Source organism: Coregonus lavaretus, assembly GCF_964263955.1.
Source record: "Coregonus lavaretus genome assembly, chromosome: 11".
NCBI lineage: Eukaryota > Metazoa > Chordata > Actinopteri > Salmoniformes > Salmonidae > Coregonus > Coregonus lavaretus.
This window is the reverse complement of record NC_139998.1, coordinates 24370641-24398054: the sequence shown is the minus strand read 5'-3', so window position 1 is coordinate 24398054 and position 27414 is coordinate 24370641. Positions and strand designations below refer to the sequence as shown.

The 27414-nt window shown below is 45.4% G+C and overlaps 1 protein-coding gene across 5 annotated transcripts in view; it reads right to left on the bottom strand.

Annotated features, from left to right (window-relative positions):
* The window catches only part of LOC311137410 (tripartite motif-containing protein 44-like), a 100496-nt gene that overhangs the window by 57959 nt on the left and 15123 nt on the right, over positions 1-27414 (bottom strand). For 4 of the 5 annotated variants that reach the window (XM_084171883.1, XM_084171884.1, XM_084171887.1 and 1 more), the window contains exons 2-3: positions 23265-23931; positions 20455-20532 (exon numbers count right to left, since the gene is read on the bottom strand). In XM_084171883.1, the coding sequence (XP_084028009.1) occupies positions 20455-20532; positions 23265-23882 (696 nt within the window). In that variant the 5' untranslated portion in view covers positions 23883-23931. Of the gene's footprint in view, positions 1-20454; positions 20533-23264; positions 23932-25066; positions 25133-27414 lie in introns of those variants that run through there. The other variant, XM_084171885.1, reaches the window with a different exon arrangement.

Genomic DNA, 27414 nt, shown 5'->3' with positions numbered 1-27414 from the left:
CGGAGCTAAGTACACAGAGATCCTTGATGAAAACCTGCTCCAGAGCACTCAGGACCTCAGACTGGGGTGAAGGTTCACCTTCCAACAGGACAACGACCCTAAGCACAGAGCCAAGACAACGCAGGAGTGGCTTCGGGACAAGTCTATGAATGTCCTTGAGTGGCCCAGCCAGACCCAGACTTGAACCCGATCGAACATCTCTGGAGAGACCTGAAAATTGCTGTGCGGACATGCTCCCCATCCAACCTGACAGCGCTTCAGAGTATCTGCAGAGAAGAATGGGAGAAACTCCCAAAATACAGGTGTGCCAAGCTTGGAGCTTCATACCCAAGAAGAATCGAGGCTGTAATTGCTGCCAAAGGTGCTTCAACAAAGTAAAGGGTCTGATAATTTTTTCAATACACAGTTGACACACTTAGGTCGTTTTTCAACCACTCATTTAGCAGACACTCTTATCCAGAGCGACTTACAGGAGCAATTAGGGTTAAGTGCCTTGCTCAAGGGCACATCGACAGATTTTTCACCTAGTTGTCTCAGGGATTAGAACCAGCGACCTTTCAGTTACTGGCACAACGCTCTTAACCACTAAGCTACCTGCCGCCCCACTCCACAAATGTATTGTTAACAAACTAATTTTTCCAACAATTGTTTACAGACAGATTATTTCACTTATAATTCACTGTATCACAATTCCAGTGGGTCAGAAGTTTACATACACTAAGTTGACGGTGCCTTTAAACAGCTTGGAAAATTCCAGAAAATGATGTCATGGCTTTAGAAGCTTCTGATAGGCTAATTGACATAATTTGAGTCAATTGGAGGTGTACCTGTGGATGTATTTCAAGGCCTACCTTCAAACTCAGTGCATATCATGGGAAAATCAAAAGAAATCAGCCAAGATCTCAGATTTTTTTTTGTACACCTCCACAAGCCTGGTTCACCCTTGGGAACAATTTCCAAATGCCTAAAGGTACCACGTTCATCTGTACAAACAGTAGTACACAAGTATAAACACCATGGGACCACGCAGCTGTCATACCGCTCAGGAAGGAGACGCGTTCTGTCTCCTAGAGATGAACGTACTTTGGTGCGAAAAGTGCAAATCAATTCCAGAACAACAGCAAAGGACCTTGTGAAGATGCTGGAGGAAACAGGTACAAAAGTATCTATATCCACAGTGAAACGAGTCCTATATCGACATAACCTGAAAGGCCGCTCAGCAAGGAAGAAGCCACTGCTCCAAAACCGCCATAAAAAAGCTAGACTACGGTTTGCAACTGCACATGGGGACAAAGATCGTACTTTTGGAGAAATGTCCTCTAGTCTGATGAAACAAAAATAGAACTGTTTTGCCATAATGACCATCGTTATGTTTGGAGGAAAAAGGGGAACGCTTGCAAGCCGAAGAACACCATCCCAACTGTGAAGCGCGAGGGTGGCAGCATCATGCTGTGGGGGTGCTTTGCTACAGGAGGGACTGGTTTACTTCACAAAATAGATGGCATCACGAGGAAGGAAAATGATGTGGATATATTGAATCTCAAGACATCAGTCAGGAAGTTAAAGCTTGGTCATAAATGTCCTTGTTTTTGAAAGAAAAGCAATTTTTCGGGCCATTAAAATAACATAAACTTGATCAGAAATACAGTGTAGACATTGTTAATGTTTTAAATGGCTATTGTAGCTGGAAATGGCTGATTTTTAATGGAATATCTACATAGGCGTACAGAGGCCCATTATCAGCAACCATCAGTCCTGTGTTCCAATGGCACGTTGTGTTTGCTAATCCAAGTTTGTCATTTTAAAAGGCTAATTGATCATTAGAAAACCCTTTTGCCATTAGATTAGCACAGCTGAAAACTCTTGTGCTGATTAAAGAAGCAATAAAACTGGCCTTCTTGAGACTAGTTGAGTATCTGTCACGGTTTCAGCCGAGACTGCTCCTCCTCATTGCTCGGGCAGGCTTCGGCGGTCGTCGTCCCCGGAGTACTAGCTGCCACCGTTGTATGTTATCGATGTTTGTTTGGTTTTGTCTTCCTTGTACACCTGTTTCCTTTTAGTGTTCATTATGTCCCCTATAAGTTTCTCGTTTTGTTTGTCGTGTGTTGTGTGTAATTGTTCCGCCTGTCTGTAGGTGCTGGTATTTTGCTCTATTGTGTTTAGAGTCCAGACGCACTTTTGTGTATTCTTGTGCATTGGAGTATTTTTGCGCACTGTTGCGTAATCGCTTGCCTCCTTGTTTTGTTGAGGCCCTTTTCTTTGTATTGTCGTGTCCTCTAGTAAAGTCTGTTGGAAGTAGCTTCTGTGTCCTGCGCCTGACTCCTACACCACATCCACATCAGCCACTGACAGAATTACACACCCTCATGGAGTCAGCAGGAGCAGCAGCAGCACCCGAGTCGCTGGAGGAGCGCGTCAGCGGGCAAGACGACCGGATCCTTCAACTCGGGTCCGCCCTGCAGGACGTGATCAACACTCTGCACCGATGGGAGACCAGAGGAGTGCCCACACCTCCTCCGACCTTACCACCACCATCGGTCAGTCCTCCCATCCAAGCTCCAGAATCCAGTGGGATTCGGCTCTCGCTCCCGAGGGCGTATGATGGCGCCACAGCCGGGTGTCAGGGGTTCCTCCTGCAGGTGGAACTCTACCTGGCCACCATACACCCGGCGCCCTCGGGATACGAGAGCGTTTCCGCCCTCATCTCCTGTCTCTCCGGCAAGGCGTTGGAGTGGGCCAACGCTGAATGGTGGAGAATAGACGCCGCCACCATCACCTACGCGGAGTTCTCCCGCCGCTTATGGGCAGTGTTCGACCATCCACCTGAGGGGAAAGCGGCGGGGGAGCGTCTATTCCACCTCCGACAGGGTAAGAGGAGCGCACAGGAGTTCGCCCTGGAATTCCGGACTCTAGCGGCGGATGCGGGGTGGAATGAGCGGGCCCTCATCAACCACTATCGATGCAGTCTACGGGAGGACGTTCGGAGAGAGCTGGCCTGCAGGGACACCAACCTATCGTTCGACCAGTTGGTGGACATGTCCATCCGTCTCGACACCCTGCTGGCCACCCGCGGACGTCCCGAGTGGGGGCCGTCCATTCCATCCTCCAGCACCTCCGAGCCCGGGGGTGCTGGCGCTAGAGAGAGGAGGAGAAGGAGCCCGAGGGGGGCGGTCCCCTGCACCAACTGTGGCCGTGGAGGGCACATTGCGGCTAGGTGCTGGGGAGGGTCTCCAGGGGGACGGGACAACAGGCCACGCACTGGGGAGTCCTTCCAGGTGAGTAGGCGCCCCACTTACCCAGAGCTCTCTGTTGTTCACTTATGTATACCTGTAAGATTTCCACAGGTTGCACCTCATTCCCAGCATAAGGCGCTAGTAGATTCAGGCGCAGCTGGGAATTTTGTTGATCGGAATTTTTGTGTAAAGTTAGGGATTCCCCTCCTTCCTGTTGATGCTCCCTTCCCTGTCCATGCACTAGATAGCCGCCCGTTGGGATCGGGGTTGATTAGAGAGGTCACAGCACCACTTAGGATGAGTACGCAGGGGGGTCATGAGGAAACTATTCAGTTATATCTGATCGACTCTCCTGCGTATCCAGTGGTGCTGGGGCTTCCCTGGTTGATTACCCATAATCCCTCCATTTCGTGGCAACAGAGGGCCCTCAAGGAGTGGTCTGCCCAGTGTGTAGGGCGATGTCTAGGTGTTTCCGTGGGGGCGACCTCGGTGGAGAGTCCGAACCAAGTGCCCGCAATGCACATTCCCCCTGAGTATGAGGATGTAGCACTCGTGTTTAGCAAGACGAGGGCGACGCGGTTGCCTCCTCATAGACAGGGGGATTGTGCGATAGACCTCCAGGCAGGAGCAGCGCTTCCGCGGAGCCATGTGTATCCTCTGTCTCAAGAGGAGAAGGGGGCTATGGAGACTTACATAGCCGAGTCTCTGAGACAGGGATACATACGGCCCTCCACCTCCCCTGCGTCCTCAAGCTTATTTTTTGTGAAGAAGAAGGATGGAGGGTTGCGCCCGTGTATTGATTACCGTAGTCTCAATCAGATCACTGTGAAATACAGTTATCCACTCCCTCTGATTGCGACTATGACGGAATCATTACACGGAGCGCGTTTCATCACAAAACTAGATCTCAGGAGCGCCTACAACTTGGTGCGCATTAGGGAGGGCGATGAATGGAAGACAGCATTTAGTACCACCTCGGGTCATTACGAGTATCTCGTCATGCCATACGGGTTGATGAATGCTCCTTCAGTCTTCCAATCCTTTGTGGACGAGATCTTCCGGGACATGCAGGGGCAAGGTGTGGTCGTGTACATTGACGACATTCTAGTGTACTCTTCTACCCGAGCCGAGCATGTAGCCCTGGTGCGCCGAGTGTTGGGGAGGCTGTTGGAGCACAACTTGTATGTCAAGGCAGAGAAATGTCTGTTTTTCCAGGAGTCGGTCTCCTTTTTGGGTTATCGGTTGTCCGCGTCAGGGGTGAGGATGGAGGTTGACCGTGTGTCAGCCGTGCGTAATTGGCAAACCCCAACTACGGTTAAAGAGGTGCAGCAGTTCTTGGGTTTTGCAAATTACTACCAGAGGTTTATCTGGGGTTTTGGACAGGTGGCAGCTCCCATAACGTCCCTGCTGAAGGGGGGCCCGGTCCGTTTGCAGTGGTCAGCTGAGGCGGACAGGGCATTTGGGAGACTGAAGGACCTGTTCACTTCGGCTCCGGTGCTGGCGCATCCGGACCCCGCTTTACCATTCCAGGTAGAGGTGGACGCGTCAGAGGCCGGTATTGGGGCCGTACTATCGCAACGGTCCGGCACGCCACCTAAACTCCGCCCCTGTGCTTTTTATTCCAAGAAGCTCAGCCCAGCGGAGCGAAATTATGACGTAGGGGACAGGGAGCTGTTAGCCGTTGTACAGGCCCTAAAGGTGTGGAGGCATTGGCTTGAGGGGGCTCAACACCCTTTTCTCATTTTGACTGACCACCGTAACCTGGAGTACATCCGGGCAGCTAGGAGATTGAACCCTCGTCAGGCTCGGTGGAACATGTTTCTAACCCGGTTCGTGTTTAAAATAACGTACATCCCTGGGTCCCAGAACGGTAAGCCAGATGCCCTGTCCCGGCGGTATCACACAGAGGAGAGGTCCATTGAGCCCACTCCCATCCTGCCGCAGTCTTGTCTGGTGGCACCGGTAGTGTGGGAGGTCGATGCGGAAATCGAGCGGGCGTTGCGTACCGACCCTAGTCCCCCAAAGTGTCCTGTGGGTCGGACGTACGTATGCTCGAGGTTCGGGATCGTCTGATTTATTGGGCTCATACATCCCCCTCCTCTGGACATCCAGGTATTGGCCGGACAGTGCACTGCCTTAGCGCTAAGTACTGGTGGCCAATGTTAGCCAGGGATGTGAGGGTTTATGTCTCCTCCTGCTCGGTGTGCGCCCAGTGTAAGGCGCCTAGACACCTGCCCAGGGGAAAGTTACAACCCCTGCCCGTTCCACAACGACCCTGGTCTCACCTCTCGGTGGATTTCGTTACAGACCTTCCCCCCTCTCACTGGAATACCATTATACTGATCGTTGTGGATCGGTTCTCGAAGGCCTGTCGTCTCCTCCCAATGCCGGGTCTCCCTACTTCCCTACAGACCGCTGAGGCACTGTTCACCCACGTCTTTCGGCACTACGGGGTGCCCGAGGATATAGTGTCTGATCGAGGTCCCCAGTTCACCTCCAGAGTCTGGAGGGCGTTCATGGAGCGCTTGGGGGTCTCGGTGAGCCTTACCTCGGGGTACCACCCAGAGAGCAATGGGCAGGTAGAAAGAGTGAACCAGGATGTGGGTAGGTTTCTGAGATCGTATTGCCAGGGCCGGCCGGAGGAGTGGGCGAGGTATATCCCCTGGGCAGAGATGGCACAGAACTCTCTCCGCCACTCCTCCACCAACCTAACCCCTTTCCAATGTGTGTTAGGGTATCAGCCGGTTCTGGCACCATGGCATCAGAGCCAGATCGAGGCTCCTGCGGTGGATGAGTGGGTGCGGCGCTCGGAGGAGACGTGGAATGCTGCACACGTCCATCTGCAGCGGGCCATCCGTCGACAAAAGGCGAACGCCGATCTCCACCGCAGTGAGGGTCCGGTGTACGCACCTGGAGATCGAGTCTGGCTCTCGACTCGAAACCTGCCCCTCCGCCTGCCCTGCCGGAAGCTGGGTCGGTGGTTTGTGGGGCCATTTAAAGTCCTGAGGAGATTGAACGAGGTGTGTTACAGGTTACAACTGCCTATTGATTATCACATTAACCCCTCGTTCCATGTGTCTCTTCTCAGGCCGGTGGTAGCTGGTCCACTCCAGGACTGTGAGATAAGTGAGACTCCTCCGCCCCCATTGGACATCGAGGGGGCTCCGGCGTACACAGTTCGGTCCATCTTGGATTCGAGACGTCGGATGGGGGGTCTCCAGTATCTCGTGGAGTGGGAGGGGTACGGCCCGGAGGAACGGTGCTGGGTGCCGAGGAGGGACATCTTAGACCCATCTCTCCTGACTGAGTTCCACCGTGGTCATCCCACGCGCCCTGCTCCGCGTCCTCCTGGTCGTCCCCGAGGCCGGTCAAGGGGGGGGGTACTGTCATGGTTTCAGCCGAGGCTGCTCCTCCTCCTTGCTCGGGCAGGCTTCGGCGGTCGTCGTCCCCGGAGTACTAGCTGCCACCGTTGTATGTTATCGATGTTTGTTTGGTTTTGTCTTCCTTGTACACCTGTTTCCTTTTAGTGTTCATTATGTCCCCTATAAGTTTCTCGTTTTGTTTGTCGTGTGTTGTGTGTAATTGTTCCGCCTGTCCGTAGGTGCTGGTATTTTGCTCTATTGTGTTTAGAGTCCAGACGCACTTTTGCGTATTCTTGTGCATTGGAGTATTTTTGCGCACTGTTGCGTAATCGCTCGCCTCCTTGTTTTGTTGAGGCCCTTTTCTTTGTATTGTCGTGTCCTCTAGTAAAGTCTGTTGGAAGTAGCTTCTGTGTCCTGCGCCTCACTCCTACACCACATCCACATCAGCCACTGACAGTATCTGGAGCATCAGCAATTGTGGGTTGGATTACAGGCTCAAAATGGCCAGAAACAAATAACTTTCTTTTGAAACTCGTCAGTCTATTCTTATTCGGAGAAATGAAGGCTATTCCATGCGAGAAATTGCCAAGAAACTGAAAATCTCGCACAACGCTGTGTACTACTCCCTTCACAGAACAGCGCAAACTGACTCTAACCAGAATAGAAAGAGGAGTGTGTGGCCCCGGTGCACAACTGAGCAAGAGGACAAATACATTAGAGTGTCTAGTTTGAGAAACAGGCGCCTCACAGGTCCTCAACTGGCAGCTTCATTAAATAGTACCCGCAAAACACCAGTCTCAATGTCAACAGTGAATAGGCGACTCCGGGATGCTGACCTTCTAGGCAGAGTTGCAAAGAAAAAGCCATATCTCAGGCTGCCCATCTTAATCTTTTATTTTTATTGGCCAGTCTGAGATATGGCTTTTTCTTTGCAACTCTGGATTAGCAAACACAACGTGCCATTGGAACACAGGACTGATGGTTGCTGATAATGGGCCTCTGTACATCTATGTTGATATTCCATTAAAGATCAGTCGTTTCCAGCTACAATAGCCATTGACAGCATTAACAATGTCTACACTGTATTTCTGATAAATTTGATGTTATTTTAATGGACAAAAAAATTGCTTTTCTTTCGAAAACAAGGACATTTCTAAGTGACACCAAACTTTTGAACAGTAGTGTATATATATAGAGCGAGAGAGAGAGAGCGAGATCGACACACAAATAGCAAAATAAATCAAGACCATGAAAGAGAGAGAGCGAAATAAAGAAAAGGAATGAAAGAGGGATGGGGTGAGTAACAGTCTCTCTCTATTTCTTTCTTTCTTTCTCTCTATCTCTCTGAGTGGTGCATCTCCTCCCCAGGCCCTCCTCCACGGCTCCAGTCTGCAGATAGAGACCTCAGAGCCCCTCTGTACCGCCGCCATGCCATCTGTTTGGCTTTCAGCGCAATTTAACTCCTAACTGAGATTGCATTTTAATCAATTTCCCAGCTCCCCAGGCTGCCGGGCTCTCTTTAGCTACGACTCATTAGAATACAACACCTTCACTAGCAGGCATCTCGCTGGGACGCCTCCACCTCCAACGCAACACGCCAACATAGACGGTGATGCATCGAGGAGCGCCACCCAGCCCCCTGTCAAGGTCTCCTGGCACCCCCTCTGCCCCTGAATGGCCTCATGTCAAGTTACCTGCCCTCAACGTCCCTCACCTCACATTGCCTCCTATCTTTACCTCCGTTCCTTCATCCCTCCCCCTAACTGCTCCAGTGGAGCAGTGGAGCAGAAGTTGGCATAGCTGAGGCCATTGGAGACCAAAGTCTTGTCAGTAACTGGCAGTTCTGCACTAGAAATCAGATTCTCCAAATTACCCCCTAACTCAACAGAGAGATTTAAAACATTTAATTTACTTTTTTTTGTATGGGAGGATAGAAACATGCCCACAACTCATTCAGATTCCAGGCAAATTGAATCACAGCAAATTAGTAGGCATGAGGTCAGTGTACCGAATTTAAAAGTTGGTTTTTCAGTCCCAGCTATCCCATTAGTTTTAACACAGATCAATCTGAGATATGAAATCATCCATAGAAGAATTTCAAAGGGAAGGGCATTTCAGTCAGCATAGCAAGCAGCAAGGTTCTTAGGTCATGTCCCCAATGCAAAAACATGTCATTCATCTGTCACAGTGACACATTCTCTCACCACCTCTCCCATCCTCCAGGCCCTCGATTGAGCCCCCTACCCTCTCCTGCTGGGTCCCCACGACCCCTGCACCAGATGGGGGACACGCTCCCAGCACTGCCCCTCTGTTTGTGGAGCATGGCCCTCTGCCCTTGGACCTCTCTCCCTGGGATGGAGCTGAGCGTCTGTCCTGATAGTGAGAGGGGAGGCAGCCATCCGTGCTAATCTTCATTTACACTGGAGTAGACCGAGGCCTCCAACTGGAGCCACCAGAGAGAGCGGGTACAGGACTTAATGAAGAGAGAGAGGGAAAGGGGGGGGAGAGAGAGAGAGAGAGAGGGGAGAGAGAGAGAGAGAGAGAGAGAGAGAGAGAGAGAGAGAGAGAGAGAGAGAGAGAGAGAGAGAGAGAGAGAGAGAGAGAGAGAGAGAGAGAGAGAGAAAGCGAAACAAGGAGAGAGAGACAAGGAGAGAGAGACAAAGACCTCCAACTGGAGCCACCAGAGAGAGCGGGTACAGGACTTAATGAAGAGAGAGAGAGAGAGAGAGAGAGAGAGAGAGAGAGAGAGAGAGAGAGAGAGAGAGAGAGAGAGAGAGAGAGAAACACTGGCAAGGGAGTGGGCATTGGGCCACTGTGCATTCGAGGCTACACAAAGACAGAGAACGACTGTTAGGTATCAAAATGTTACAGAGAAGAGTTCAGTGCTGTGCACATGACTTCAGAAGTCTAGACACTCCAATGAAATGAAATGACAATCAGACAGTGTCTCCTTTGGGATGAAAGATTCAGAAGGTGTTACCAAATAGTACTGATAGAGAATGCTAACATTGAGCCAACACTCTTGGGACCAGCAAAACATCACATACTCATCTCTGACAGCTAAACCCTTTATGTGTTTACAATTGTATTTAACGATCACTTGAACTCAGTCTTGACGACTTTAGAAATATTTAGCATCAGTGTTTCCCCTATATTCCTTCCTGCCCCTGCTGCAACAAATGTGTGACTCGTTTCAGGAAACTAGGCGTATGTCGCACGTCACTACTTCACAGGAGTGGCATTTGAACGTTAACATTTATTTTTATCAAAATGCATTTTTTGGCAGAAATGCCTTCTGGAACATGTGAACTTTCATGTGCCTTTATAACAAACTTGTATTCCATTCATAAATACAAATAAAATGGTTAAATTACGAGCCTAGTTGGTTTAGCCACGGACAAAGACAGGAACCTTCCCACTAGCCATGATTGCCTGAGATAATGGATGGGCTGGACATGCCGGGAGATGAGTTTGGATTAGTCTGCCATGTAGCATGCTTCTGTCTGTAACGTCAGCTGTTCAGAATGTGCTGATTTTGAAAGATATGACGTCAGCCATCGAGAACTACAAAAGTTTTGCTACTTTTCTCAACAACATTGATGCCCTGAATTTAGGAGGCGCTATCGACAGATCATTTGGAAAAAGTTATGGCCTACTTTCTGAACACGTCACAGTCAGTGTGAACTGGAGTGACTTGACACAACGCTGGCCAAACAAGATCTAGCTACAAACAAAACAGAGTTGAATGATTCCACTCTGCCGTGAAGCATTCATCCATGTATATGGGTCAAAGTCTAGATACATTTTCAGATATAAGTTTCAAAATTTGTCAGAAAGTCGTTTCCATTGCAAATTAAAGCGTACTGTTAGTTAGCTAGCGAACGTTAGCTTGCTGGCTCACTGGCTAATGTTACGTGTATGATCTGTGTAGTAATATTATTTGAATCAGAAACTATTTGCATTGCTAGTTCTAGCCTAATATTAGCTAGCTAACATTGAACCTAGATGGTTAGCTTTAGCTTACTGCAGATTCATACTACAGCTATGACATTGTTTGTATTGGTAGTAGTATGAGTTGGGATTATGCCGGTTCATTGTTTAGCTAGCTAGCTAGCTACCTACCTAGCTAGCTACATATCTAAACAAAAGACTCCCTTTGGCCGGATTATTACATGACCCATCAAATTAGCCAGGTGTGTCTGGGGGTGATTACGGCCATCTATTGTACTTCATGAACATGTGCACATGTCTAGACAATAGTGACCCATCCACTTAGCTAAACATGGTGGGGGGGGGGGGGGCAGGGGGTTATAGCATTTCCTTCACATGACCCATCAATTTAGACAAGTGTGTTGGGTGTCATCTAATAATTATGAAATATTTCTAAAATATTTTTATCTGGACACTTTCTGTTTTTGATATGCAAGTCACCATTTCAGTGTACCGTTTCCACCTTCTGTATCCTGTGCATGTGACAATAAACGTAATAAAGATTTTATTTGATATATAGTGTCTTGTAAAAGTATTCACCCCGCTTGGCATTTTTCTGATTTTGTTGCCTTACAACCTGGAAATAAAATGGATTTTTTGGGGTTTGTATCATTTCATTTACACAACATGCCTACCACTTTGAAGATGCGAATTTTTTTTTTTTGTGAAACAAACAAGAAATAAGCAAAATAACAGAAAACTTGAGCGTGCATTACTATTCACCCCCCCCCCCCCCCCAAAGTCAATACTTTGTACAGCCACCTTTTGAAGCAATTACAGCTGCAAGTCTCTTAGGGTATGTCTCTATAAACTTGGCACTGGGATTTTTGCCCATTCTTCAAGGCAAAACTGCTCCAGCTCCTTCAGGTTGGATGGGTTCCGCTGGTGTACAGTAATCTTTAAGTCATACCACAGATTCTACATGTTTACATTTTAGTCATTTAGCAGAAGCTCTTATCCAGAGCGACTTACAGGAGCAATTAGGGTTAAGTGCCTTGCTCAAGGGCACATCGACAGATTTTTCACCTAGTCGGCTCAGGAATTAGAACCAGCAACCTTTCAGTTACTGGCACAACGCTCTTAACCACTAAGCTACCTGCCGCCAATTCTCAATAGGATAGAGGTCTGGGCTTTGACTAGGCCATTCCAAGACATTTAAATGTTTCCCCTTAAACCACTTGAGTGTTGCTTTAGCAGTATGCTTAGGGTCATTGTCCTGCTGGAAGGTGAACCTCCGTCCCAGTCTCAAATCTCTGGAAGACAGGATTCCCTCAAGAATTTCCCTGTATTTAATGCCAATTCATCATTCCTTCAATTCTGACCAGTTTCCCAGTCCCTGCCGATGAAAAACATCCCCACCGCATGATGGCCTCCTGTAGCTCAGTTGGTAGAGCATGGCGCTTGCAACGCCAGGGTTGTGGGTTCGATTCCCACGGTGGGCCAGTATGAAAAAAGTTTGCACTCATTAACTTTAAGTCGCTCTGGATAAGAGCGTCTGCTAAAATGTAATAATGCTGCCACCACCATGCTTCACTGTGGGGATGGTGTTCTCGGGGTGATGTGGTGTTGGGTTTGCGACAGACATAGCGTTTTCCTTGATGGCCAAAAAGGTCCATTTTAGTCTCATCTGACCAGAGTACCTTCTTCCATATTTTTGGGGAGTCTCCCACATGCCTTTTGGTGAACACCAAACATGTTTGCCTATTTTTTTCTTCAAGCAATGGCTTTTTTCTGGCCACTCTTGCATAAAGCCCGGCTCTGTGGAGTGTACGGCTTAAAGTGATCCTATGGACAGATACTCCAATCTCCGCTGTGGAGCTTTGCAGCTCCTTCAGGGTTATCGTTGGTATTTTTGTTGCCTCTCTGATTAATGCCCTCCTTGCCTGATCCGTGAGTTTTGGTGGGCGGCCCTCTCTTGGCAGGTTTGTTGTGGTGCCATATTCTTTCAATTTTTTAATAATGGATTTAATGGTACTCCGTGGGATGTTCAAAGTTTTGGATATTTTTTTATAACCCAACCCTGATCTGTACTTCCACACCTTTGTCCCTGACCTGTTTGGAGAGCTCCTTGGTCTTCATGGTGCCGCTTGCTTGGTGGTGCCCCTTGCTTAGACTCTGGGGCCTTTCAGAACAGGTGTATATATACTGAGATCATGTAACACTTAGATTGCACACAGGTGGACTTTATTTAACTAATTATGTGACTTCTGAAGGTAATTGGTTGCACCAGATCTTATACATATGCACGCACCACTTTTCCGTAATTTATTATTTCGAATTTTTTGAAACAAGTAATTTTTTTCATTTCACTTCACCAATTTGGACTATTTTGTGTATGTCCATGACATGAAATCCAAATAAAAATCAATTTAAATGACAGGTAGTAATGCAATAAAATATGAAAAACGCCAAGGGGGATGAATACTTTTGCAAGGCACTGTAGTGTGTGTTTACCACATGGCTACACATGTGAATCCTTAAATAGATGGGTGGGGCTAAGGCTTAAGAGGGTGTGAACGATGCTGAATGGGTGTAGACAATGAAGATCTAAGGCCTGTACACTTCTTATAAAACTTTCTGTGCAGATCCTCTCTCCCTATATACTGTAGGTCCTGCTGGTGCTTATCCCCAGTCCCAGGCTCTGCATAATGTTTTTAAAAGGCCTAAAAAGCATTAATGGAACATTAGGAGTAAATGGCTTTGAACTGTCTGTCCATCCCTCTGGCAACAATGGCCCCGCTCCAAACACTTTCCAGGGAGATCCAAAGCCCCATTCTTCTCTCTCGCTCTCTGTTATCGGCGTTTCTCTGCAAGCAATCAGATTCTCCAAATTACCCACTAACTCAACAAAGGAGAAGTTAAAAAAAATATTTACTTTCTCCCTTTTTTCCCTCTAAAATAATGTAAAATGGGGAAAGCAAGAGAGGGAGAGAGAGTGAGAGAGAGAGAGAGAGAGAGAGAGAGAGAGAGAGAGGTAGCGAGAGGGCCTGTGACATTTTAAATGGCAAGAGTTTCAATGCCCTGCGTCTTTCATTGGCTGTGAAGGAACGTCAGCTACAGTGAGCTACTGATTAATGATACAAACAGTAATTTAATTAAAATGCTTGAAAGGAGAGAAAGAAGGAGAAATTGAGGGAGAGGCAGATAGAGAGGGAAATAGCCTCCCTGTGACAGCTTTAATATGTCTACTGCTCTTGTAGATTTTCTGAAGCAGGGAAAAGAGATGGAGTCAGATGGTGTATGTACTGTATGTGTTACTAGGCACTCCTGAAATGGAGTGATTCCTCACAAAACCCAGATAAAAAAACAGACATGATTTGGGGGATTTTCACGAATCGTAATCCATAGAATAGTCATTTGGAGGAAGCATTGTTGACATATATTTGACATTTGTATCTAAAAGCATAATTGAGAAATAATTAATCAAAGGTGGCAAATTTATGACATTTTGGCCTTACCCAGGCCTCCTTTAAGAGTCTATAATGTTTAATCTATAGATGCTACAAAGCATAAATTGGTGTCATATGAAGCTTTAGCGCCTGCTATGCAATTAGTATTTTTATTTAAATAAAATAATTGTTACATTAAGTTATGGATATTGAAAAATATCAACATGAATATTGAAGATGTAAGATTTTTGATTAGGCACATTTTTCAATATATTGTTGAACATACTATGCTCTATGGGCAAATCAGAGTTCCAAAGTGGGATCTCTGCTAGTTTTAAAGAGTGACTGCCCCTAAAAAGCAACTAATCCCTTTGAAAATGGCCTATGTGGCATCGATATGAGTCAGAAACATTTATTCTAGTGTCAAAATGTTGGTCATGAAGTCGGTCTCATCTAAAACTGAGTTGGAACCTCAGTGCGTTACAACAAGTAAATTAAGTTTGGGTTTGGATTAACAATTATGACAATAAATCATGCCCCCTTTTGCCAAGCTCCACATGCAAATCACCCCTCCACCCACTTTGCTTCCCTTATGATTGGGGCACCATTGTTTCATCTCCCCCAACGTGTTCAAAGGATCACTGCCATTTGAGTCTGAAAACCCCTATACTGATTGATCATGCCTATATTGTGTGCATGCCCTGCCGAAGGACCCTAGTATGCGGAATAGGTGCTTGAAGTTCGCCGGCCCCCAAGTCTGCACCAGTAACACTAGCTTGGTGTGCAACGACTGGTGGTTGTGAGTATAACCAGAGATACTGGAATCTAATTTACTCTCTGGTATAGCTTAGCTTACGACGTTAGATTATGTTATTGCTTGTTATGTAGGTAGCTATCTTTTGATAAAGTGAGGCAGGCTAGCTAATGTTAGCTAGTGAGGCAGGCTAGCTAACGTTTTAGCTAACATTAGCGTAGCTAGCTAGCTACCTCAACTTAGTTAGGTTGTAGCTCATACAAGTTTTATTGTGTATTGTCTAGATACTGCTGGTTATGTAACGTTATAATTTGATAATGCTAGCGAGGCAAGCTAGCTAGCTACAGGCTAGCTAATGTTAGCTAGCGTTAGCCTACAAGTCAGATTTGCAAGTTAGTTCGTAGCTCAAACAAGTGTATTCTGTATTGTCTAGTGCAAAACTAAATAATGGATTCAGCTATGGTTGTAGCTAACTCATGTCTGAGTCTGACTAATACAGGGAACTAGGCGCAATAAACTGTAATGGCATCACCGGCCTGAATCTAATCCAATCTGGAGCTATAGTCAGTCTACATATGTAAAACATAGAATGAGGGTTTCCACTAGTTACCACAGCAACAAAGTCAAAATTGGCTATAGCTTAAAAATTCATGGCTGTGGCTGTGGTAACTAGTGACGACCTAGAATTAGCGTGACCCGAGTTACTGACCTGGTGACACAGATGGCTTCGTCAACCACGGTAATGTGTGTTATGTGAAAAGCTGTGTTAAAAAATACCTGGTTTGATAAACGAGTAGTTTAATTATCCAGCCAAGCAAATACAAGTAGTAGAGTTATTTTGGTTGTGAAGTACATTATCAAAAAGCTTTGTCTTTTCGTTATAACAAAATGCAATTTACCACTTGGCTGTCTATTGTATCACCATGTCACAAGCCCTCCCTATCAACACCACCTCATAAGATAAGGAAGCGCATTGTTTATGAGGATTGCCTGCTGCAGTTGTTTGAGAGATTTCCAGTTTGCAGCCGAAGATGCAACATAGAGAAGACCAGCAAGTGGACCCTCAGAATCACGCAGACATGCCCTCGCTGTGAACATTCTTATAAATGGAACAGGGACGACACTTGAATCAGGTTGGTGACATTTGACCAGGTGAAAGGTCAAAACAGTTTCGAGTTTGGTCCCAATTCACCTTCATAACCTAGCCAGGTGGAACCACCCAGATTGCGGCGTTTACCATTCTATTTCACTTCACATATCATAGCAAAAATCTACAGGACGGTAGCTATCCAGGAATAGGGTTGGAGAGCCCTGATGTAATCAGTGCTCTGTGTATGACCGACCTGTATCTTATTATTTTTTTACCCCTTTTTCGTGATATCCAATTGGTAGTTACAGTCTTGTCCCATCGCTACAACTCCCGTACGGACTCGGGAGAGGCAAAGGTCAAGAGCCATGCGTCCTCTGAAACATGACCCTGCCAAGCCGCACTGCTTCTTGACACAATGCTCGCTTAACCTAGAGCCAGCCGTACCTATGTGTCTGAGGAAACACCGTCCAGCTGGCGACCGAAGTCAGCATGCATGCGCCCGGCCCGCCACAAGAAGTCGCTAGAGCGCGTTGAGACAAGGACATCCCGGCCGGCCAAATCCTCCCCTAACCTGGACGACGCTGGGCCAATTGTGCACCGCCTCATGGGTCTCCCGGTCGCGGCCAGCTGCGACACAGCCTGGGATCGAACTCGGGTCTGTAGTGATGCCTTTAGCACTGCGATGCACTGCCTTAGACCGCTGCACCACTCGAGAGGCCCGACTGACCTGTATCTTTGAGCTGATTTATGCTGCCATGCCCATCAATGGGGCGCTGGCAAAGACCTTACCTCCAGCCTCACCTCTTGCCTGCTCACCAACGGTCATCAATGGGGAGACCAGAATTGGGTAGGTTTAGTCTGACCTGTTCAAACTTCAACATAGTATAGGTTTGTTTGTCAGGTATCACCTATCCTATCTTCCTTTGGTAATAGAACAGTGACTGTGTATGTGTTCACAGATGCATCTATGGAGCCAGCACTTGGAGACTTGCAAGATGATGTGATGGAATCCTTACCGACAGACAGGCTTGATACTAACGTCTATGAATGGAGAGAGACCTGGCACACAACACATAAACAGTGTGGGACTGAAGGTGATTTCTAATAATACAGTACAGCAGAAATGTCCAGTATTTGCAACACCCTTTTCATTCCATATGTCACTGATGAACTCTGCCTATTTCTACAGATGGACTGTAGATGCTTTTACCAGACGCCAGCCCAGTCGTTTGATGGGGAGACCATAATTGGGTTGGTTATACAGTGTATTCGGAAAGTATTCAGACCCCTTGACTTTTTCCACTTTGTTACGTTACAGCCTTAATCTAAAATGGTTAAAATAAATGTTTTTCCTCATCAATCTACACACAATACCCCATAATGACAAAGTGAAAACGTAATTGTTTTGTGTGTGCAAATTTGTAAAAAATTGAAAACAGAAATTACCCCATTACCACCAGACAAAATGTTGATAGGCACAGTATCTGTATCGGCTGGGAATGACAATGAAAGGTGAAAGGTGCACATTGTTATGTCAGCAGAACACTGCTTCTGTGGTATTATGTAAAAGGTTGTTTGGCAAGGACACACCCAAGAAACAACCACATCAAACCACACCCCCAATCCAACTCACGCTTGGCTTCTGTCATGGCCACCAGCATTTCTTGAGGAGCAAGTTCCCCTTTAAAGTTATTGCCCATTTTATACAGAGAATTTGGCATAGTAGGCAATGTAACCAATCCCAGCCCTCCTTTTACTTGTATCATTAAACATCCTGCAAATCACCAGCAGAGGGCAACCATTTTTAATCCATTTTCACATTCACGCTGTTGGTAATACTTACAAATTGGGTCATAACTCTAATAGTAGCAGAGATCCCCCTTTGGAACTTTGATAGGCCCATAAAGTATATTATGTTCAACAATATCTTGAAAAATTAGCCAAATCAAGTTTTTTTAAAAGATAGTGAAATCAAAACACTGCTCATATTACAGAGCAAACATTAAAGCTTCATATGACACCAATGTACGCTTTGTAGCACCTACAGATGAAACACTATGGAGTCTTAAAGGAAGCCTGCGGAAGGCCAAATGTAATAAATATGCCAACTTTTATAAATTATTTCTCAATTATGGTTTTAGATTAAAATGTCAAATATATGTCAACAATTCTTCCTCCAAAAGACTATTCTATTGAGTACACTTTGTGACATCCCACAAATCAATGGGCCTTGTCTGAGGCGATTGAGTAGGCAGCCAGCAGCACCACAGCAGGCAGTGCACCACTGACAGCATTATGCAGAGGAGACAGTAAATAAAATAAGAGACAGACTACTGACTACCTGCTGCCTTGATCTGAACCTCCCCGCTTCACACAATGTTACCTGCTCTCTGAGACAGACATATAGACACACACAGAGAGACGCACAGACAGCAAGACATGCAGGCAGGTGGTTAGGTAAGCAGGCAGGCATACCCCTCATGCTATCCTAACCCCCTGGTCACCCATTAATATGTATGGACTGAGTCACAGCATTACTGTGCTTTTTGTATAATATTCCATTCTCCCTGCAGGTATAGAGTGTGTGTGTGTGTGTGTGTGTGTGTGTGTGTGTGTGTGTGTGTGTGTGTGTGTGTGTGTGTGTGTGTGTGTGTGTGTGTGTGTGTGTGTGTGTGTGTGTGTGTGTGTGTGCGTGTGTGTGTGTGTGTGTGTTTGTGTTCCATCACCCTGCAGAGCATGGAGATATGAGTTAAGAGACGTGCAGATTAAAATCCCCATACCTCAGGCAGAGTACATAATTAAGTAGAGAGAATTTAATAAGTAAACAGTAGCTATGGGTTAAACCTTTTTATCCACTCACCTCCCTGAATAGCACACACATACACTCCCTTGGGACCATGCTAAAGTTTCATCTCTTCAAACTTCCCCTTCTCACACACACCCTTCCGTCTGCCAGCATTGAACTGTAGCAGCTAGCAGTCTTGCATAATGAGAAGCTGTGACATTTGAGAGCATGGAGAGGACACACCGACAAATCCACCTAATGTTTTCCTGACACATTAGCCTGTGATTGAGGACGGAAGTGGATTCTCCTGAACACGCCACACCTCTCTGGTGGGAAGACGGGAGACAAAAGGTCCAGGAAGGCCCGGGGGCAGCGTTGGTATTCCAGTATGATAATGTGCCGGGGCTGGTATTCCAGTGAGTACGATATTAAACTGATTATGGCAGTAGGCTGATTATGCAATAGTCATGCAAACACCTTATTATGCTTATCTTAGTCTGTGTAAGGTCAAAATTGAAGTAAGCATATGCCGATTAAAACACCTGGTTTTCTGAGCAATCTTTCATATTATTAATACATGTAAATACCTTAATTGGCGTTCCAGCCGTGTATTTGATCTGCTCATGTGCTAGCACCAACTGAGCTAGCGTCCCTCTTTAGCACAAGTGAAGTGAGTTCGGAACAACTGAATGTATGCGTCTTAGAAATAGTTTTCACATACAAACGTTATATGTCTTTATAAGATTACCATCAGGTAGCCTGATTTCAGATGTGTCCATGTAAATATAACTATTAGGGAAATCGTAATTTTTTTTGCAAAGCATGTAAACGTTTTAACTGAACTATTATACTAATCTGACTATCCACAATAATCACATTATTGTGTGCATGTAACTGTACTCAGTGACTGCTTGCCAATAAGGGAATTACCTTTTCACAGGGTGTTCAAATTAACCTGCTACATTATGGTGCTTGACCGCGGATCAGCTCTCAGAGGGGGCGGCGTTACGCTGCTCCTCTCACAGAGAGAGACAGAGTTATGTAACGACACAGCAGAGTTAGGGCTGCAGGGTTCGCTGGAGGGCCAGGTTCAACATTCTCTATGCTAAATAATTGATACCTGGCTGATTAGCATTGACCTCACAGATGTGCACGCATACACACACGTGCGCACACACGAACACACGCAGCTTTATTTCCAGTGAATGTGTCCCCACGCTAAGCTATTTAGGCTGGCATTAAAGCCATCCTTTCCAAGGTTGACCTGGGATAAAGAAAGTCTATTTGAGTTGTTGTGTGTTTAAAATGGGCGTATCTGAGGTAGCTTGGTGAGAGGGAGAGCAACTTAGCCACCTGCCAATCCTATAGCCTACTGTAGGAACCAACAGCACAGAGGGAAACTCTGCTAATATCACTCTGACCACTGCCAAATGAACAACTTACACTATCCCTGTCACTCCAGTACTGCTCAACAGAGTCATAGATGTCTGTCTGGGAGGAGATGAAGACAGATTTAGATGGTGATGTCATAAATATCTTGATTTTTAGACATGTATGTCGCTCCAAGAAGCCAAATGGAAGCCCTCACAGTGAACGGAACACAGTGAGTAGATAGGAATAATTGGCTCCTTTTTATACTTCCTCTGTCTCATTTAGGATGTAATCTCTGTGTAATCCATCTTTAGCTCACACTAGACTGATGTGTGTCATACTTCCACAGCTAGGTTTTATTCTTAGAGAATTTGAATTAGGAGAATCATCTTCAGACGTTCTCGTTCAAAGTAGTGTTCCGAGATAGAAACACTGTTGGCCATATTGGAATGTTAGTTGTAATAGTGTGGTTGTACTGACCTCAGGATTGGTCCACTTGGTCTTGATGTGGTCAGCCATGTTCTGTGTGCAGCCCAGCAGGTCATAACCGTCCCTGCTCTGGAGGAGAACAAAGACATAGGACAGAGACAGTCACACAATTTGAAGTTGGTTTGTAAAATTCCATTACTCCTAGGCTTCATCTTTTATCATTCTAAATATTCCTCAGAGGCAAAATTATGATGATGATTATCCCACTTGGTTCATCACTAATTGGTACTATAATGATACTGAATGTAAATGGGGCAGTGATAATGTAATCTCTCTCCTCCCTGCGTAGTGATGATGTTGTCATTCCCTCTCCTGCACATTATCCATGATATTAGTCAGTTAGTCAGTGAGTCACGGGACGGGAGGGGATGGGCTGTAAAACGCCTGCAGTAAAAAGCCATATGGGAAGGAAGTGAAGCCACAATGCAGGAAGGAATTGATCCCTAGTCAAACAGACACTGGGATATGTTAATCAAATTCAAAAAATAATAATATATATGTTGTTTCCATACAGATTATTAATAGGGCTGGATAACTGGGAGGATTTGTCATGAGGTCATTGTAGCCGTCACATGATGCATACTAGTATTATTTTTACATGACATCATTGTGTTAAACATATGGAGATACTCTGCTCAACTTTTCTAAAGCCCTAGTGTGTTGACTGGAGGTAATGTATCCGTGCATGAGAGCTATTAGTCCATTGATATCATATAATATTACAGATGCAGACACTACATAAACAATATTGATAGTATTGTTTCTCCTATAGGGGATGTATTGTGCAGTAGAGGGCATAGAATTAGTTACATACAGGCTGTGTCACTGTACTGTACGCCAGTGGAGGCTCCTCAGAGGAGGAAGGGGAGGCGCATCCTCCTCAGTGAATTTCATAAAAATAAAAATAGTAAAACATTAAAAAAGTTATACATTTTAGATAAAGCTATACTAAATATAATCACGTCACCAAATAATTTATTAAAACACACTGTTTTGCAAAGGAGGTCTACAGTAGCCTCAACAGCACTCTGTAGGGTAGCAACATGGTGTAGCCAGAGGACAGCTAGCTTCCGTCCTCCTCTGGACACATTGACTTCAATACAAAACCTAGGAGGCTCATGGTTCTCACCCCCTTCCATAAACTTACACCGTAATTATGAACTTCCGGAGGACGTCCTCCAACCTATCAGAGCTCTTGCAGCATGAAGTGACGTTGTCCACCCAATCAAAGGATCAGAGAATTAATCTAGTACTGAAAGCATAAGCTATAGCTAGCTAACACCGCAGTGCATAAAATGTGGTGAGTAGTTGACTCAAAGAGAGAGAAAGATAGTAGTTGAACAGTTTTGAACATATTCATTTCTTCCAAAATGAAAGAAAAGCAAGAGAGACATTTATTTTTCACTTTCAGTTTCACTTACTTAGCTAGCAAATGCATCTAGCTAGTTTAGCCTACTCAAACACTCTGCTCAAACAGAGGGATGCTATGTTAGCTAGCTGGCTATGAGTTTCTAACACAACACTGGAACTCTTCCAAGTCAAGGTAAGCTTTTGGTTTTACGAATGTATTGCCACCGGGGCCCGCCGGTGTAGCTGCTTACTGACTGTACACTGTAACGTTACTGCATGATTTTACTAACACGTTAGTTCTATTAGCTATGCTGACTATGATGTTACTTTAGCTAATATGGTGACAACAATGTAGGCTGTGTGTAGCGCTTTGTCTTGGAAAGGATTTTTCGCCTGGTCAAATACAACTGATGTGTTGTGCATTGAAGTCCACAAGTGAAGGGAATCGGTGAGAGGAGGAGAGTGCATAGATGCGAGAAGGAATACAACGTGGCTGCTATGAAAGTGAACTTCCGCCGATTCTGATGAAAAACTTTTCTTAAATGGAAGCAAACTCTGGTTTGCAACTGTTGGACTAATGATTACACCCTATATCAGCTAGATGCAGGCAAGAGTGTGCAAGGCTGTATTGAATGTCACTGTCTGTCCATGTGTCACTGTCTGTCACCTCAAATTTGTCTCTTGAACTGTCTGCACCTAAATTCGAGTATCATGTAGTAGCCTAAACCTATCGCTGTTACATTGAACTGGGTGAATGGAATATAAATGACAGTCATCCAATATGCTGTAATATAAATAAGGCCATGCTCTTTAAAAAAATGGGCCTCCCTCATCTTAAAATGGCACTGAACGCCACTGCTGTACGCTCTCTCTCCATGAACAATACCTTTGCAGGTCATCTAATCAAGGACAGAGGTAGCAAGGATATCTTTCTCCCTTTACAATGGAATGCAAGTTTAGAACTCTTCTTACCCTTGGTTAAGGGTCTGCATGCCTGTTTTTATACACTATATATACAAAAGTATATGGACACCCCTTCAAATTAGTAGATTCTCTTGTGGCTGAATGGAAGCAAGTCCCCACAGCAATGTTCCGACATCTAGTGGAAAGCCTTCCCAGAAGAGTGGAGACTGTTACAGCAGCAAATGGGGGACCAACTCCATATTAATGCCCATGATTTTGGAATGAGATGCTCGGCACTCAGGTGTCCACATACCTTTGGTCATGTAGTGTTTGTTAAAAATGGTGGGACTGTACTTATATCTATGTTAAAACATGGTACTGTGCTTATATCTATGTTATAAATGTGGTACTGTGCTTATATCTAGGTTAATAATGGTGGTACAGTGTAATATCTATGTAATAAACATGTGTTGACAGGTAGTGATCATTCTTATGTGAAGACATTTCGAGTCCACCTGCAGGTATGATGTCATATAAGTGTGACTCACCTTCTGCCAGACGTAGGCCTCGCGCAAGGTGATGATCTCATGCTCGCGGTGCTCCCCCTGCACGGCACACACCACACAAATGACCTTCTCGTTGGTCTTGCAGTAAAGAGTACCCTCCTGGCCATGCTCCTTACAGCGCAGCCTCTCCACTGTCACTGTGTCCCTCTTACTACCCCCCTCTGGGGCTGCCTTCGCCTCTTCATCACCATCATCAACTTTCCCCTCCCCCTGGACTCTCTCTCCTCCACACGTCTTGTTCTCTTGTACCCCAGTCCCACCGCATGCCCCATTTTCCACCACCCCTTGCTCTGCCCTATGCCCAATCTCTCGTACCCTTTCCTCCCCTGCCCCCTCCCCTGTGTCTCTGTCCCTGGCCGGCTGTTGGGACCGGGCCTGGGGCTGCACCACTTCCTGGCTGTATGGCGTCAGCGGGTGTCGTGTGCTGTGGGCGTGTTTCTCAGCGTGGGTAGAGCAGAAGGCGAAGCTGCAGGTGTAACACACCTGGGTAGCCTGCTGGGCCTCGTCAGGCTCGCATGCGTCACATGACCCGTCCATCTGTGGTAACTCCTCCTCCTCAGGTCCTCCACTTCCTCTCCAGGGTTCCCCTTGGTCTGTCATTGTGGCGGTTATGAGTAGGTTGAATAGGGGGGGGTAAGAGCAGGACACCCTGTAGGAGAGATCAGTAGTACAGGACAGGGTATATAAATAGTGGTGACGAGGGAACACATACTCACACCAAGCTCAGCAGAAAGGTTATGCAGTCAGAATGTCACAGTCAGCTCCTCTAAACATATCACATTGGTTTTGGGAGGGACAGACAATCTCTCTCTAAGAATCCAACAATAATCCACATCTTTAACAAACACATCTTCCTACTGTACATTACCTAAGAAACAGTAACAAGTTGTAGGGACTACTGTCAGAGGGAAAACACCACACAATTCTTCCACAGGTACTGTACAGGGTTGGATAGGTTACTTTCTAAATGTAATCCGTTACAGTTACTCGTTACATGTCCAAAATTGTAATCAGCAAAGTAACTTTTGGATTAACTAAACTCAGTAACAAAATCTGATTACTTTTAGTTACTTTCCCCTTAAGAGGCTTTAGAAGACAACAAAAATGTTTATTACCAATTGAATGACATCTATTGCAGGATAAATCAACGTTATAATTTACATAGCTGGCCATAAATCGATGTTGCATGTTACTTTATGGGTTGGTTATGTAGGCCTCATTTAACTCATTGCTTTCTACAGATAATAATATTAGGCTATATCGTTACATATAATGGGGGCCCCCATTGATTTTGTTAGTCAGTCTCACTCAAATATCATTGTGTAGAATTGCAGGTAATTAGCTTTAAAACTGCAACATTTTCTCTACGCCCCATGGCAAAATGTGTAGAATTGCAGCAAGTGAACTTTCTCTCTGCCGTCAACAGGGTGGTGACTAAAGTGTTTTGCCCGAGAGGTGGGGGGGCCCTATGCAAAGCTCGCTTAGGGCCTCCAAAAGGCTAGGGCCGGCCCTGAATCATTTACCCAACCAAGGCAGGTCACCCCAGTTACCAATGTGGGCCCCCTACCTCTTCTCCTCCTCCCATCTGATGATTAGCAGAGCGGACAACTGTGGACACACCAACTCATTCAAGGGTTTTTCTTTATTTTTACTATTTTCTACATTGTAGAATAATAGTGAAGACATCAAAACTATGAAATAACACATATGGAATCATGCAGTAACCAAAAAAGTGTTAAACAATCAAAATATATTTTATATTTGAGATTCTTCAAAGTAGTCACCCTTTGCCTTGATGACAGCTTTGCACACTCTTGGCATTCTGTCAGCCAGCTTCATGAGGTAGTCACCTGGAATGCATTTCAATAAACAAATGTGCATTGTTAAAAGTAAATTTGTGGAATTTCTTTCCTTCTTAATGCGTTTGAGCCAATCAGTTGTGTTGTGACAAGGTAGGGGTGGTATACATTACAGTCATTTAGCAGACGCTCTTATCCAGAGCGACATACAGTTAGTGCATACATTTTCATACTGGCCCCCTGTGGGAAACGAACCCACAATCCTGGCGTTGCAAGCGCCAAGCGCCATGCTCTACCAACTGAGCTACAGAAGATAGCCTTATTTAGTAAAATAATAAGTCCATATTATGGCAAGAACAGCTCAAATAAGCAAAGAAAAATGACAGTCCATCATTACTTTAAGACATGAAGGTCAGTCAATCTGTAACATTTCAAGAACTTTGAAAAATTATTCAAGAGTAGTAGAAAAAACCAACAAGCGCTATGATGAAGCTGGCTCTCATGAGGACCGTCACAGGAAAGGAATACCCAGAGTTACCTTTGCTGCAGAAGATAAGTTCATTAGAGTTAACTGCACCTCAGATTGCAGTCCAAATAAATGCTTCACGGAATTCAAGTAACAGACACATCTCAACATCAACAATTCAGAGGACACCGCATGAATCAGGCCTTCGTGGTCGAATTGCTGCAAAGAAACCACTACTAAAGGACATCAATAAGAAGAAGAGACTTGCTTGGGCCAAGAAAAATGAGCAATGGACATAAGACCGGTGGAAATCTATCCTTTGGTCTGATGAGTTCAAATTTGAGATTTTGGGATTCAACCGCCGTGTCTTTGTGAGACGCAGAGTAGGTGAACGGATGATTCTGCATGTGTGGTTCCCACCATGAATCATGGAGGAGGAGGTGTGATGGTGTGGGGGTGCTTTGCTGGTGACACTGTGATTTATTTAGAATTCAAGGCACACTTAACCAGCATTCTGCAGCGATACGCCATCCCAACTGGTTTGCGCTTAGTGGGACTGTCATTGGTTTTTCAACAGGTACAATGACCCAAAACACACCTACAGGCTGTGTAAGGGCTATTTAACCAAGAAGGAGAGAGATGGTGCTGCATCAGATGACCTGGCCTCCACAATCACCGACCTCAACCCAATTGAGATGGTTTGGGATGAGTTGGACTGCAGGGTGAAGGAAAAGCAGCCAAGAAGTGCTCAGCATAAGTGGGAAGTACTTCAAGACTGTTGGAAAAGCATTCCTCATGAAGCTGGTTGAGAGAATGCCAAGAATTTGCAAAGCTGTCATGAATGCAAAGGGTGGCTTAAATATATTTTGGTTTGTTTAACACTTTTCTGGTTACTACATGATTCCATATGTGTTATTTCATAGTGTTGATGTCTTCACTATTATTCTACAATGTAGAAAATAGTAAAAATAAAGAAAAACCCTTGAATGAGACGGTGTGTCCAAACTTTTGACTGGTACTGTATATATACAGTGCCTTGCAAAAGTATTCATCCCTCTTGGTGATTTTCCTATTTTGTTGCATTACAACCTGTAATTTAAATGGATTTTTATTAGCATTTCATGTAATTGACATACACAAAATAGTCCAAATTGGGGAAGTGGAATGAAAAACATTACTTGTTTCAAAACAAGAAACTTTGAAAATCCAACAGAGCACCATTAAATCCATTATTAAAAAATGGAAAGAAAATGGCACCACAACAAACCTGCCAAGAGAAGGCCGCCCACCAAAACTCACGGACCAGGCAAGGAGGGCATTAATCAGAGAGGCAACAAACCTCCACAGCGGAGATTGGAGTATCTGTCCATAGGACCACTTTAAGCCGTACACACCACAGAGCTGGGCTTTACGGAAGAGTGGCCAGAAAAAAGCCATTGCTTAAAGAAAATAATAAGCTAACACGTTTGGTGTTTGCCTAGATCCCAGACCTCAATCCAATTGAGAATCTGTGGTATGACTTAAAGATTGCTGTACACCAGAGGAACCAATCCAATTTGAAGGAGGTGGAGCAGCTTTCCCTTGAAGAATGGTCAAAAATCCCAGTGGCTAGATGTGCCAAGCTTATAGAGACATACCCCAAGAGACTTGCAGCTGTAATTGCTGCAAAAGGTGGCTCTACAAAGTATTGACTTTGGGGGAGGGGGGGGGTGATTAGTTATGCACACTTACGTTTTCTGTTTTTTTGTCTTATTTCTTGTTTGTTTCACAAGAAAAAAGATTTTGCATCTTCAAAGTGGTAGGCATGTTGTGTAAATCAAATGATCCAAACCCCCCAAAAATCTATTTTAATTCCAGGCTGTAAGGC